Source organism: Marmota monax, unplaced genomic scaffold (assembly GCF_021218885.2).
Source record: "Marmota monax isolate L192 unplaced genomic scaffold, Marmota_monax_Labrador192_F-V1.1 WCK01_AAM20220418_F8-fsc00275, whole genome shotgun sequence".
Lineage (NCBI taxonomy): Eukaryota > Metazoa > Chordata > Mammalia > Rodentia > Sciuridae > Marmota > Marmota monax.
Window position 1 is genome coordinate 1,098,208 of NW_026691942.1, and position 15,886 is coordinate 1,114,093.

Here is a 15,886-nt window from a genome sequence, read left to right on the forward strand (position 1 = left end):
AAGACATTCTATGTTCTTTTCTAAACTAAAGGTAATTGGCACCTACTCTATTCAGTTATTGTATTATTGCAACTTAGTTTGAAAACTCATAAATGACATAAAATGATCCTTAATCAAGGGTCATTTTATGACAGACCACTCTGAACTGCTACAACCACTCAGCTGTTCTGCATCCACAGTGTTTGGCACTCACCCTGCACAGCAGGCATCTATCTGTTAGCACTTGTCATAGTCTGAATCTGAAATGCCCCCAAAGGCCCATGGGCTGTAGGCTCAGTCCTCGGCCCTGGCCTTACCGGGAGGTGGCAGACCTTCTAAGGGGTGGGGCCTAGTGGAAGAAAGTCAAGTCGCTGGGGGCATGCCCTCAGAGGGGATGCTGGGACCCTTCCCTCTCTCTTCATTTCGCAACAGTTGCAGTGAGCAGTATCCTTTCCCATTGCTCCCGACGGGACTTGTTTCTCATCACAGGCCCAAAGGAAACAAGGCCAAGTGACCCTGGACTAAAACCATGAGCCAAAATAAATTTATCCCTTATAAATAGTTTATCTCAGATATCTGTCAAGAGTGACAACAAGCTGCCAGTCAGGCCACACCGGAATGCAGGAAGTCACAAGCACGTTCATTTCAATAAGAACCAAGACAAGAAGCAGGCGTGCTGGTCAGCTTCTTGTCACGCTGACCAAAATACCTGACAAGAACAACTTAGAGAAGGGAAAGTCTATTTGGGGCTGGTGATTTCAGAGCTTTCAGTCCAAGGTTGGACAACTTCACTGCTGAGCCCCAGGTAAAGTAGAGCATCATGGCAGAAAAGCATGGCTGAGGAAGGCAGCTCAGAACATGCAGCCAAGAAGCAGAAGGAGAAAGGGAGGAGCCATGGGGACAAGATACAATCCCAAGGCCACATCCCCAGGGACCCCCTCCTCCAACCACACCCACCTGCCCACAGCCACCACCTGTTATTTCTCTACTTGGACTAGGATGGACTGAGTAATCAGGGACAGCTCTCGTGATCTGCTCATCTTGCCTCCGGCCATTCCAACACAGGAGCTCTCAGGGACACCTCACATCCAAACCATTAACACAAGGAAATCCGCCTTTTTTATTCTAGGCATGGTACCTGGCAGACCCTCAGATTTGTTTGTTTGTTTTGCAACTTAAAAAAATTGTATTAAAATACACATAATCTGGGCTGGGGTTGTGGCTCAGCGGTAGAGCACTTGCCTAGCATGTGTGAGGCACTGGGTTCAATCCTTGGCATCGCATAAAAACAAATAAATAAAATAAAGGTAGTGTTCATCTACAACTAAAAAAAAATTTAAATATACATAAAATTTATCATTGCAACTATTCTGTGTATAGATCAGTGGCATAAAAAACATCGGTAAGGGGGCTGGGGATGTGGCTCAAGCAGGAGCGCGCTTGCCTGGCATGCATGCGGCCCAGGTTCGATCCTCAGCACCACATACAGAAAAAAAAAAAAAAACAAAGATGTTGTGTCCGCCGAAAACTAAAAAATAAATATTAAAAAGTTCTCTCTCTTTAAAAAAAACAAAACACCCGTAAGGCCATGCAAACATCACCACCATCCATCTCCAGAACCCTCTCTTCTTGCAAAGAGTGAAGCTTTGTACCCAGTAACACTAACTCCCTATTCCTCATCCTCCAGTCCCTGGTTGCCCGCCATTCTACTTGGCTTCCCAGAGTTTGTTTGCTCTAGATTCCTTAAGTAAGTAGCACTGTACTGTGGTTGTCCTTTAGCACTTGGCTTATCTCACTAACATGATGACCTCAGTGCTCTTCCACGCTGCAACATGGGCCAGGATTCCCTTCTTTTCTAAGGCTGGGTAACCTGCATACACCATATTTTTGTATATGCATTCATCCTTTCCTGGACATCTGAGCTGCTTATATCTATTAGCTATTATAAATACATTTGTGTGTCACTTAACAATAGGGATACATTCTGAGAGACTCATCAGCAGGGGATTCCATCATTGTGTTAATGTCACAGAGGACACTTACGCAAATCTAGATGGCTACCCTGTCACTGAGCAAAGTCACCTATGCGACCACCATTGTACAATTGGTCTACCATTGACGGAAGTGCAGTTATGCAGTACATTCACTATAATAAACAAAGGTGTTCAAGAATCTGTCTAGTCTCTGCCTTCAATTCTTTCGGGTTTATCCCCGATAAGATCTGAGTGTGTTCTCCAAAAGTTCGTGAGTTAAAACCTTAGTTCCAGTGTTGGGAGGTGAGGCCAAGTGACAGGCATCTAGGTCATGAGGTGCAGCCTCTTGTAAGAACACCTTTTCTCACCAGAGTACTTATACCTGAGAACTGGACTGATTTCACATATTGAATCACCCTTGCGTTCTGAGAATAAACCTTACTTGTTCACAGTATATAATATGCTGCTGAATTTGGTTTGCTAGTAATCTGTTGAGGATTTTTACATCAATATTCATAAGAGATACTGACTGGTCTGCAGTTTTCTTACAATGTTTCAATATCTTTTATTTAACACATTTTATAAATGGTATTTATCTAGGATATTTAGTCAAATTCAATAAACAACAGGTAAAAAATGTGCTCATTATATTCTTCACCTTGCGGATACAGCTAAGTGACATTATCCATCACTAACCACCACACAAGTACAACACAAATAAAAAAACTTACCTAATCTGAAGGTCCAGAATAATCTGCCTTTTGTCTACATTTTCAGTATACACCTTAACACCATTGACCCTAAGGGGCTGAAACAAAAAGCAGCTTATTTTAAAATACAGAAAGTTAAAAAAAAAAGTCAAACATTGAATATAGCACAGAGGTGATGAGAACCAGCCTTAGCACCAGACTGAAGGGACTATGATTCTGCTCTCACAACACACTGGCTAGCTGCCGGACTCCAAGCAAACTATCTAACCCCATTCCTCAGTCTTCTCCCCTATAAGAAGGACTGCGTACACTGCCCGTTGTGCAGTAAGCACTCAGTAAAAACTGGCATCACTGCTGTTCTGGGCACATGTAATTTTTGTACTCTTCCAAGACCCTCACTCTGTCTCTTTCAATTTAATTTGATCCTTTCCCTGTACTCCATCCTTACTACATTGTTTGAAACATAATTTCACTTTTTTTTTTCTGTATGATTGGCAATGCTTCATTTCTGAAGATTTTCACAAAAATGAGGCTTCTGAGTGAATCAAAAGTCAAAGTGTAGATGTAATATCAACACCCAATATATGAAACAGGTAAATGAATGCAAACACAAAAGGCAGATTATTGGTATTTCAAGGGTTCAGGTATAACATCATCACATCAAAGCCTTTCTCCATTTGTAAATCCTGGATCCCTTGAAGAAAGCCCTTGAGCATTAATGCCGACAATGGGAGCTTCCCTTCAGAGGACTGCTGCTTACTTGAGTCTGAATGCCTTGAAGTCTGGCCTCTGGAGGAGCCACACAACCACACTTAGGCTTCGCCAAAGAGTCCGTGCCTCTCCTACCATCCCTGGCTCCAGAGTGTCCCCTCCACACTAGGTGTTGTGGCTTGGGTATGAGGTTCCCCCAGAAGCTTCTGTGGGAATGCAGGAAGGCTGGGAGGTTAAATGACTGGACTGGGAGGGCTGTGACCTAATCAGGTCATCCTAGTTTGAATGGACTGCTGGGTGGTAACTGTAGGCAGGTGGGATGCTAGGGGTGTGCCATGGACGGGCTCCTCTTCCCAGTGACCACTTTCGCTCTCTCCGGCCCTCTCTCGGCTTCCCAGCAGCCTCCCTCAGTGGCAGCCTGCCCCTATGATGTGCTGCCTCACCTAGGACCCAGAACAATGGAGTGAGCTGTCTACGGACTAAGACCCAAAACCATGGGTCCCAAATAAGCTTTCCCTTCTCTAAGTTGTTCTTGTTGGGTATTTTGGTCACAGTGTCTCAAAATTTGACTAAAACAGAAATTGGTACTGAGAAGATGGGTTGTAACTGTGACTAACCTGACTGCTGGTTCAGAAGTCTTTCAAGCTGGAGGAATTTTGAAGTTTAGAGATGTAAACCAGAAAATTTTAGAATGTTGTAAATGCAGCTTAATGGGTGGCACTGGTGGGACCCCAGGACAGAATACCTATTGAGTACAGACTGTACTTATGAGGTTTCAGAAGAATTGAAGACTCTTTGGGGAATTCGCCTAGAGGCCACTTGTATTGTATTCTGGCAGAGAACTTGTCTATATTTTGCCCTTTTTTTTTTTTTTAAGAGAGAGAGAGAAATTTTTAATATTTATTTTTTAGTTCTCGGTGGACACATCATCTTTATTTTATTTTTATGTGGTGCTGAGGATCGAACCCAGTGCCTCACATGTGTGAGGCAAGCACTCTACCACTGAGCTTAGCCCCAGCCTCTGAACTAAAAATTTATTTAATAGAGGAAATTTCAAAGCAGTATAGTATTCGTTTGTGGCATTTGCAGGCATGTTTTAGCCAGATTTACTATGAGAATCAGGAGTAGAAAGCAAGGCTAAAGGATTTTAAAAACAAGCGATTTGACCAGAAGAATGCTTATAAAACTGGGGACAAGAAATAGATTACAACCCCTAAATTGCACAGAAGATAGGAGGAAGAGGAAAAAAATGCCTTTAGGACACCTCAGGAATGTGTAAGACCAACCACACCCATTGCAGGCTAAAGGATCCAGAAAGAAAAATTCCCTTGAGAAGAGATAGTGGGAGCACCCTGCTAACACAGGGGGTCTAGGAAGTTGCTTCACCATGATGAACCTTGCAGGCACTTAGAGGTTACTGCACTCATAATTCCAGGGTCCAGGTACTGCACTAGCTGGCAGCAGCAGACCTCTGCATCATCCATATGGTGCTGGTTCTGCAGGAATGCAGCATGCTAAAGTTGAGGAAACCAGGAGGCTCCCATGCATATTTCAAAGACAGGCCTGGGAGCCAGGCAAATAGTAGCAGGGTCTGAGTCCCTGCAAGGTGCCCCTGAGGCAGCCGTGAATGAAGCTATGCAAGTGAAGCTGGAATGGAGACCCTAGAAATTAAAGATGCCAGTAATGTGCATTGTCCGCTGAGAAAGGCTGCTGGCCATGCAGAGAGCAAGGCTGAAGAGACCACGTGTGCTGCACCCAGCATGGCCAAGGGCCAGGCTGCCAGGCTTCTGTAGAACGTATGTCCCTGCCCTATGTCCTATGCTGTACAGAGTCACAAGCAGAATTAGGAAACCTGTTTGCCCAGCTGGGTTTCAATCTTAGTTTTGGCTCACCCATTATTTCTATGCCCCATTCCCTAGTCCTTTGGAATGAGAATGTTCACTCTGTACCACTCTATATTGGGGAGATATATATATATATATATATATATATATATATATATATATATATATATATATATAAATAAAAAACTTGCTATTGATTTTTACAGGGGTGCATAGCCAAGAGTTTGCCTTGGGTCTCAGAGGAGACTTGGGACCTACCCTGGGGGTTGCTTTTTCCTTGAGGTCTCCCTCTGTTTTCTGACACTGCAATAAGCTTCACCCTTCCTCCATGATGTGCTGCCTCATGTTGGGCCCAGAGGGATGTAGTTGGTTATCTATGGACTGGAGATCTCTAAAATCATGAGCTCCAAAAAACTTTCCCTCCTCTAAGTTGTTCTTGTCAGGTATTTCGGCCACAATGATGCAAAAGCTCACTGAAAAACAAGACAAGACACGTGGACACTGAGGAACCACTCACAAACCCGATCAGCCCACTCTGTGGGAAATGAAAATGGGTTACCTACAACGTCCCTTACTTAAGGATGCACAGTAGCCAACACATGCCCTTCCCAAGCATAAGTGCCATCTTAGATTAGGGGAAGCATTAAGAAAAACCCAACTCCAGATGACTGAGAGTGACCTCACATGAGAAAGCTCCACAAACGGGATTCCATTCACGCTCTGGAGTTCTGGCAGGGACAGCAAGGCTTAGTAGCCACTTAAGAGATGTTATGGGGTAGATAGTAATAATGAAAGCCACCTTAAGTGACCTCCCTTTCTCTCCTGTGACCTTTCCCCTAGGTCTCCAGTGACCTGTCCTCCTCGACTGTCACTCTTCCGTAAGGTGTTCTTTAACCATCACTCTATTGCTTCATTCTTCTCCAAGGTTCTTATTAGTTGCTATCAAAACTCAAGCATGTGTAACAGAACATGAATATCATTAATAATAAACCCAGCGGAGGTTAGACTTCTAAATCTCCATAAACACGAGCATTCTTTCCAATAGGGGACAGTAGTAAACTTGGTCTGTAAGCTACAGTGATCTTTGTCCTATTTCTTGTACAGTCTGTAGCTAAGAATGGTTCTCACCATTTTAAAGGATTTTAAAAAGAAGGAGCGGAGAAAAAGAGAAGAAAACGCCATGAAGAGCTTGAATATGTACCATCCAGATAGTCACAGAAAGGCTTGTGACGCTACTTCCCAGTTCTTTAACTTGTATCCATGTTTTCCCTAACTGCTACTATCAGTTTAGCTCATGGAAGTAAAGCAGCAGTACCCACACAGGGTCACCCAGGCAACCTGTGCAGATACCGGGACACCTGAACAGGGCAGTTGTGCATCCTATGTGGACATCGAAAAGCTAAGAGAAGAAGCCACCATAGGCTGGGCCGGGCGTGGCCCTGCACTGCAGACACTGCATATGGAATAACCACAGAATTCCATATGCAGTGAGCATTCTCCACAAGCGTGAACCAGATGTGATGGGTGAAAGTAACTTTCAACCAGTAGAGGTAGGATGGGCACCGACACAGCCATGAGGTGGCATGTGCAGCACCCGCCAGACACTCCCTTGGCCCTGTTACAGCACTGAGCCACACCACAGGATGACACCTGAGCGCTGTCTATGCACTGAAGTGTGTGAACCATGTATGGGTTTACAAGTATAACGAGACTCCAGTTCTTACTAGGCATATAAAACAATGTTACCTTGAATTGTTGTTAATTCTTATAAAAACTGACTTCTGAGGCATGAGGATGGCAAGTTCTGGGTCAGCCTCAACAACCCAGCAAGACCCTGTCTCGGAACAAAAAGTAACAAGGACTGGGATGTACCTCAGTGGCACAGCACCCCTAACCAATCCCCAGCACTAAAATTAAAAACAAACAAACAAACAAAAAATTGGAAACTTGAATGTGGCAGCTCACACCTCCAATCCCAACTACTCTAGAGGCTTCAGAGGCAGGAGATCACCAGTTTGGGGCAACCTGGGCATCTTAGTAAGACTGTGTCTCAAAATACAATAAAAAGGTCTGGAGGTTCAGCCCAGTGGTAGAGTGTTTGCCTAGTATGTGCAAGGCCCTAGGTTGAACTTCTGTGCAGCAAAACAAAAACAAAAAAAGAAAGAAAGAAACTTGCCAGGCCCAAGTTATTCAAATTCAATCCTGAGGCTTTCATTAGAGGTGGTATCAGCAACCAGCAGCTCTCCTTTCTTCTTGGTAATGAACATGATCCTGCCATCCAGCAGGTATCCTTAGCTGTTGCTCTTAACATCTTGAGAGGGATAAATATATGAAGCTTGTTGTCAATTACTGGACCTTTCCTGTGAATTCACCTGTCGAACTCTAACATGTCAGACTGTACATCTGAAAGGCAGTTCTGCCAGAAGAATGTGGGGCAGAAAGACACATTACGGAAGACAAAGCGAGAGTCAGAGAGAAAGTACCCAATGGAGGCTGAGCTGGTGGAGAAGCGCAGCGAGTGTGTGGGCAATGTGGGGACTGCCCTGGGCAAAAGGCACCCTGTGGGTGTGGGTCCTGGGTGGCACTGTGGCACACAGGCTGGCTCCTGGTGGACAGTTCCTTCTGGAATATGTGGAGTGGTTAATGATGTCTTGTTCTGACAGTAATTCTACCGTGTGCACAATAAGACACCAAGAAGCAGCTGACCTGCTGGCCCACGTCCACCTTGGTGAAGCTGAAGGTGCTGAGGTGGGTATTGGCTCCCCGCACAGCTGGCTCTATGGTTTCTCGAAAAAGCTTCTCTACAAATTGGCAAATAAAAGGCCACATGTGCTTTACAGTCTGGAAGGAGAAAGAACTCATGTTAACAATCACTGTGATACACATGTACCTGAGTTATCCTGAAAAATTATAATCCTGTTGCTTGCCAGAATGATCTGGCTCAAAGTCTACTAACCCTAAAACATATCTTAAAAGCATATTATACATTGCAAGGTTTCTTGGGAATTATTTCCCTTCTTATAATAACATTTCCTGAATTTGTGCTTGTGATTATCATACGGTAGACTCAATGCTCTACATTCAGAAAGGGAGACACAGGCCAGTTAGTGATGCAATGTGAGCCCCAAGTCTTCTCGGGTTAGCGGTAAGCCTTCACTCAGGAGGAAGGCAGCAGACCAAGTTCTCTGGGGAGCGAAAGCCTCCCACTGCAGTCTAAATGGGCTCTAGTCATGCCAACATCCAAATTCCCAAATACGGAAAGATGGTCTCTCATCCTCTAATTCCCACTGATATCTGGTATTTGGAATATTCTAATCTTACCTTATTTAGCCATTCTGCTCTTTCAGTGTCTGGAAAATGAACCTAAGAGAAAAAGATACAGAGACATGACTTACTGACTCCTGCCCACTGTGGATAAACACCCTGCAGGCTATTTTGTATTCTCATAGTGTCCTGTGTTTACATGAGGCTTCTTTAACACAGTCTGCTCCAAAGCTTGGAGGAGGAAAGCTGGAAGGTGTGGCCCCTGGCTCACCATTTCAGAACTTGAAGGCAGAAGAGCCAAGAGCCAACAAATGCCACCCAGAACCTTCTCTGCCTCCCACCGTCCAGAGAGATGTTTGTTCCTGGTGTCTGAAACATCACAGAACACACAAAAACAATCTCTTCTTTGAAAGGATCATCATTAGCACTGCCATCTTCATATTCTAGAAATCTAGACTCGGAGCCTTCAGAACCCACCTCTTCCTTCTGTTGTCCCCTTTCAGTTCTACCCAGCCAGATGCCCTTCTTCAAGAGCTCATCTCCACCTGGTCTCCCACCCCCTCCCAAGTGTGCATTATCATTCTCCAAGGTTAGACCTGTGTACTAGAAGTGTTTGCAAAGGCAAAAATAAGCCTACTTAGAAAAAAAGCAGAAAACATTTTTTTCTGCTGTTGGAGCTAAATAAAGCATCCTTACAGCAGAAGGCTAGCTCTGTTTTGGCCACAGACATAGAGTTTTCAAAGAAGGAAGAGCACACAGGCCACACCAATGCTGTGATAACACTTTGGTTTAGAGGTACAGTAGATCCCAGGCAAGTCTGTATTGGTGACTGAGGGGAGAAAGGTCTTGATGTCCAAAGCTTTCCTAAGCTACAAAGCACTTTAGCCAATTAAAGCTCTGACCTTGTGCTACAGCAGAGGAAGCAGGACTAGGCCAAGCAGCTGGGCAGGGAATATTCTCATGGCAGGTAGGGGGATTTCCAAGAAGGGGTCTTGAGATCCAACTCAACCTCTCACCTTTGAGTACAAACAAGTGAGGGTGCCACCCAGCAGAAGGCAAGCCTTGGTCCCACAGAGGCCTAACTAAGGCACTACTCCAGCCCACCAGCCCCTGGAGGCCCTGGCACTTTTAGGAGAGCCAGCAGCGGCAGCAGGCTTGGCAGTGCTCTGGCTCCTTCCTGTCCACAAGCCTGAGCAGGCCCTATTCCTTCACACCACATGGCATGACGTACTTACTGTGCTTGAACCATGAGCCGAGCTGGAGGGCTTCTAGATTAAGTTAGCTTGAGTCCATTCTGACAGCAAAAACCAAAGGGGTAGCAACCTTCCAGAATCAGAGAATGGCTTAGAAGTCAGGAAAGAAACTGCTAGAGATGATCACTGGACTTTAGGGGATGTTTCTGTCAGTTTTGAAAGGTGAATTTTGACCCAGGTGGAACCAGTTTTCCCAGGGAACTAGGAAAGTCAGGGATTTCAGTGAGGAAAGTTGGAGAGTTGCTAGACCCATCGAATAAGGTCGCAAAATTAATTATGTGCAATTCATTTGCAATGGGTAATCTGCCATTTCTTTCCATTGCTGTAGAGTAGCTCAACACTCTAAAAGTCAGATCGGGAATGGGATGTATGGTTGACACACAGGGGTAAGCTAAGCATTAAAGCGGATACTCAGCTGTGGTCTCTCCCAATTTGCTGTGAGGCTGTCTCCCTTTCTGACCCTTCTCTCCAAATCGAACCCAACACTGGAGGCAAGAGAAGGAATAAAAGGCAGATACTGTGTACCTTGTGTGTCAACAGCCAGACTTTATTACTGATGTGCTCCTTCTGAATTCAAGAGTGAACACCAAAGGACATCTCTGCAGGTGTCTACCTAAGAGTCTGACTGTCCCAACTTCACTGAGTTTAGCTACAAGAAACATTGTTCTGTTAAACAAGAATCTCATTCCACCTCAAGCTCCTACTTATTTATCAAATAGTTAAACTTTCTCAGTTTGATATTCAAAGAAAGCTGGAATCACGTTTTCTTTGGTTCACCTTCAAAAACCTGCCTTTTTGTTTTGTTTAATTTTTTATTTGTTTTAATTAGTTACACATGACATACAATGACCTTGACATATCATACATTTGAATCAGATGGGATACAATTTCTCATTTTTCTGAGTGTACAGGTTGCAGAATCATATTGGTCATACAGTCACGTATATACACACATAATAATAGGTAGAGAGAAGTGATGGGAGGGGAGGGGAGGGGAAGGGGGGAAAGGAAGGACAGTAGAAAAACCTGCCTTTTATCTCACTCCTGCTGAAGCCAAACAAAACAGCCATGACTACAAAGAACTTGCTCTGTTTTGCTTACTTCTTACCTTCCCTACTTCCTCCTTCTGCCAGCTCCTCCTGAGGAGCTGGTGCTGGACAATGAACCACACACGCCCAAGTCCAACTGCTCCTCCACCTACAACACCTCCAGGCTCACACTCCCCCCACAAGCCTTAAATGCTCCTCAGCTGGACAGGGCCAACTCCTGCACCCTGCCTCTTAGTCCACCCCTTAAAGTTACGGAGCTTCTATCTTCTCAGCATCAGAGTATTATGTGACCGGTTCATCAGTTGAGCCAATAAACAATAGTCCTGATATTTTCCAGTCAGTACACTATATCAAATCCACATTTTAAACACATCAAACAAACTGCCACTTTCTAACAAAGCCTTTAAAAAATTATGAGAAATGACTGTCTGGTAATAGAAGAGACAGCCAGATTTTCCAACCAATCAAAATTGATGAAAAGGGGCCAAGTATTCTTAAAATACTGTTAACATACATATGTATATATAAAAACGTTTTATAAGTTACACATTTCTATAAATGCAGACGTTTGCGAGAATATAAACCAAGACAGTCACAAGGAGAATGAAGATTTACCTTCCACTTTATGCATTTCCATAGTTTTGAGATTCCTTATGAGAAATGTAAATTACTTTCCTAATTACTACTGTAACTTAGGATTGAACATAAGAAAATATTCTAATACAGAAGTACTATTTTTATAAAGTAACTTAAACTGTGTAAAAACTGAATTTTCATAAATTAAATAATATTTTAACAATATTGGGAGAGAATGATAATTGGAAATAGGATTGTATTACACACAAATAATCTATTCCAAATTTGATTTTAATGAAAATTTTTGGTATATTAAGTTTTAAAGGGAAAATACAACCATGCTGACCAAACTCTTTATGATTGAACATGGAAAAATGACTCCCACCAGTGTTCCAGAATGAAAGTGCTCTTCTCCTGAGTGCAATGGTTCACACCTATAATCCCAGCAATTTGGGAGGCTGAGACTGCAGAATTCCAAGTTCAAACCCAGCCTCAGCAACTCAGTGAAGCCCCCTCTCAAAAACAAAACAAAACAAAACAAATGAACTAGAGCTGTGGCTCAGTGGTAAGGTTAATCCCCATATAAAAAAAAAAGTAATCTGCTTCTCCAAAACCATTCACTAAGCTCAGTGACACTTCTCAGGTGGGTCTGCCAGTGTGCTAGTGAATTCCTACTCCTGTCATTCTTTTTTTTTTAAATATATATATATATATATATATATATATATATATTAGTTGTAGGTGGACACAATACCTTTATTTTATTTTCATGTGGTGCTGAGGATCGAATCCAGTGGCTCACGCATGGTAGGTGAGCGCTCTACCTGTGAACCACAACCCCAGCCCCTCCTGTCATTCTTAAACACCAGGCTGACATCTAAAGCTGAACATTCACCAGTGCCAGGGGCCAGGGCAATTGTACTAAAGTAAGTACAGCATCTTTACACACAACCACACACTAGGACAAGAGCCATCTGACACCTGGGAACTCTGATTTCAGTCACGGGGCCATCCTCTGAAGAAAGCATGCATGGAGCACTTACAGACCAGCTCCAGCCCTAGGGAACGAGGAGGGGGGAGAATAAGGCGGGGCTTTCTGGATTCAAGAAAAAGACAGCAGGGATATATTTGGCTAAAACCCTTGTAGATGAGGTGGTAAAAGAACCTTTGTTTCTGAATTAATCAGTGACGCTGGGTCCCTGACACAGAACTCCTAAATTGTTGGAATTTCCTGGGTGATAGGGCATCTTTTGCTTTAATCAGGTGTGCTGGGAGCCATTAGCCAAGTAGGTATGACAATTTCCTTGCCAGCGTACCCCATGTTGCTGACATGTTGCAGTGACATTGAATGTAAGTGACCTTGCTCAAGGACCAAGGCAGATTAGGGTGTTCCCGGTTTTAAGATAATCTTGTTTAGGGCGTTCCCAGTTTAGGTTCCAGGTTTAAGGTTTAAGATTATTCCTGCTGGGAATAGGGCGTATCCTGCTGCCTGAGTTCCCCTTGAGTTCTCACGGGATTCAGACAGTATATTTTGGGAGATAGAAGCCCAGTGGAGGTGGATTTGGGAAGAGAACGTGGATTTCCCCAGAACGTGTTTGTAGACGGCTGGTGTGAGTTCGGGAATAAAGAGTTGCTGTTTGAATCTACAAGCTGTGTGATGGCTCGTGATTGTGTGCCCAGCCAGACTGCGGCATTTGTGCCCAGCCAGACTGCGGCACAGGTGGTTCTAGAGGGCTCCTGGACAGCCTCCAGAGGGGGCTAGTTGTATTAAAGGGTTCTAGCCTCTGGCTAACAGCCTCTCCTCCCACTTCTGGGGAGGGGACAGGGTTAATGGTAGCTGACCATCAAAGGCTAAATGACTGAACCAGCCTGTGGCTATTTATTGATCCTGTACCAAAATGCAAAAGGATGGAGTTGGGAGAACTTCCAAGTTGTTGCACACACGGAGTGTGTGTGGGGGGGCATATCTGAAGAGGGCACAGAAGCTCTGGTCCTCTTCCCCAGACCCTGACCCATGTTATTTCTTTATCCAGCTGGTCTTCTATATTCTTTTTGGTGTTCTTTGTAATATACCAGTAAATACGGTTTCCTTGAGACTGTGACCTAACGTAGCAAATTAATCAAACTCCTGGAAAGGGTTGTGGGAGCCCTCATTTATAAGTGGCTGGAAGGAGCACAGGTGACAATCTATTCCATGCAACTGACATCTGAAGGGGAACAAACTTGCAGGACAGTCCTTAACCTTGGGGTCTGACATTAATTCTAGGCACATAGTGTCAAAATCAAATTGAATTATAGGACGCCCAGCTATTGTTGGCTGTTGCTTGGTGTGATGGCCTCTACCCAGCCCCCTAGCACCACCATATTTTGGTGATCATAGGTGAAGAGTTAACCATGAGAACAAAAGAGTGTGATTTTTTTTTCTCCTATCACTTAAACAAGGCAAAGAAGAGAGAAGATTCTAAGCCACTGGGGATGGAGAGGGGAGGGGAGGAAGCCACAGTGCATCCTGACCATGTAAGGCACAATGTGTGAGGTCAGAATCTGAGGGGACGCTCTATAGAGGCCAATCTATCTGGATCAAGCAGAGAATCACGTGCCTAAGAACGCAGCCTGCATTGTTAGAACGCACAAAGGATGGGTTTGAACACCAGCAGCTCCTTGTAGAAGCATTCCAAGCATCAATAGTTCTCGGGATTTTAATTTATAAATTGTTGTTTCAAGGGGCCAAAGAAAATGAGAGAATATATCATATTTGAAGACAGTAAATCTTAACAAATTTCAAATTCTGTTCACTAGATAAAAAAATCTGCTTGTTGCTAATTCATATTCATGAACATTTGCTTGTTTCACAAAGCAGAATTTAAAGTAGTAAAGACATCATAGAGAAAGACCAGGATGCCAAAATAACAGAAAACATGTTCCCAAATCATATAAGAATGCATGAACATGAATCATTTAGTTTCAAATCTTATCCTCCAACTAAAAAAGTAGAAGTACTCAAATCTCTTAAGTTCCAACTGTAAAACAAGCTTTTATGTTTGTTATTTGTATTACCTCTATGAAGCAGAAGTAGTCATTATAATGTTACTCAAGTTTCTATTTTTGAGTCAACACCACCCAAAAATTTCTTTTCAGATGTTATCTTTAAAAAGAACAAAGATTCCTCAGTAGTGCAAAATAATACAAATAAGAAATAAAATAAAAAGAACAAAAGCCTATTTTAGGTCCTAATAAGCTGTTGATACTCATTTTACTTAGAAAATTAAACCAAATATACAAAAACAGACTGCTTAACTATGCCAGGAACTGAACATCCAGTACTATGCTCAGTGCACAAAAGAACCCTTTGATCATCAATGCCTCTATCTAGTAGATGAGCAGCAGATAAGGAGGGATCCCGACTTGGGGGACTCCAAAGTCCTTCCCATTACACCCTGCTGAAGTATTAAGGATGAAATGAACTTACAAACTGGTCAAAAATTTCTAATTTAGTATTTTTTCCATTTCTGAGCATTAAAATTATAATTTGGGATAACATGTAAAGTTGAAGTTAAATAAAGGAACGGCTTTCTTCAAACAATGCTCCCCTTGAAGACCAACATTAACAATCAGCACTTTTGCAGGGTTTTTCCACTCAAAAATGCCATACTTCAAGCAGACACGAGCAGTACACCCAAACAGCACAGAAGGAGGGAGGGCTCTCAAACCCTGTCAGTACCAAGGGGCCAAAGCATGCAGCACAAAGTCATCCTGTCCACTTCTCTTTACAAGAAAAATCTAGGGTCCCTTTAGATAGGTAACATCAGGGAAGCGCAAAGAGATACCAAACTAATTCTACTGTTCCTGAAGCCGTTAGGTCGGTGGTGGTGACTTGGTGGCCACTTAGAACAAAGCAGCCCACACGGGAAAGGAACATCAATCAGATGCCGGTGGAAACGCCTGTCAATCAGCCAGATCTCCTAACTAATGCCTGTCAATCAGCAGGACCCCCTGGCCAATCCTGGAGTTCAGCCAGCTCCCCTGACCAACTCCAAGGGGGCAAGGGACCCTAAAAACACCTTTTCCTGTCCCAAGCCCTTCCCTTCCTGCTGTAAGCCCCATGAAAGTCCAGTCCGGTCGAGCTTCCACGCGGTTTCTCCTCAGACCCTTCTCCTGTCCCCTCTGTGGGTCTGATCGAGTTCTGCCCATGAGTGATGTCTCAATAAAGCCTCGTTCAGCGGCCCTTTTAAATCTGCCTCCTTTGGTCACTGCCCGCCTCACCTGATCTGACAGAAGCATCACTGATTTAATACCTTTAAGTAAAACTTAAAAGATAAAGGGATACATTGATCATTTTAAAATAAAATTTACTAGTTCATGTTCTTCCTTGTTCCAAGGACTTGAGCTTTGCCCCACTCTAAATACCTTTAGACAATATCTTGAAACAAAATAAGCCCCACAAGATTCTTACTTGCAGCAGTGTTGCAGAGGAAGAATTTTCTCACCATCTGGGACCACACTGGAGGAGCTAAAGAAGGACCCCAG

General features: G+C 43.6%; 1 protein-coding gene across 4 annotated transcripts in view; it reads right to left on the bottom strand.

Moving 5' to 3' along the window:
* Esyt2 (extended synaptotagmin 2) overlaps positions 1 to 15,886 on the bottom strand; it is a 77,087-nt gene that overhangs the window by 44,120 nt on the left and 17,081 nt on the right. For 2 of the 4 annotated variants that reach the window (XM_058577553.1, XM_058577347.1), the window contains exons 2-5: positions 8,539 to 8,580; positions 7,924 to 8,058; positions 7,394 to 7,528; positions 2,684 to 2,760 (exon numbers count right to left, since the gene is read on the bottom strand). In XM_058577553.1, coding sequence (XP_058433536.1) covers positions 2,684 to 2,760; positions 7,394 to 7,528; positions 7,924 to 8,058; positions 8,539 to 8,580 — 389 coding nt within the window. The remainder of the gene's footprint in view (positions 1 to 2,683; positions 2,761 to 7,393; positions 7,529 to 7,923; positions 8,059 to 8,538; positions 8,581 to 15,886) is intronic. The other 2 variants (XM_046438744.2, XM_046437257.2) reach the window with 1 other exon arrangement.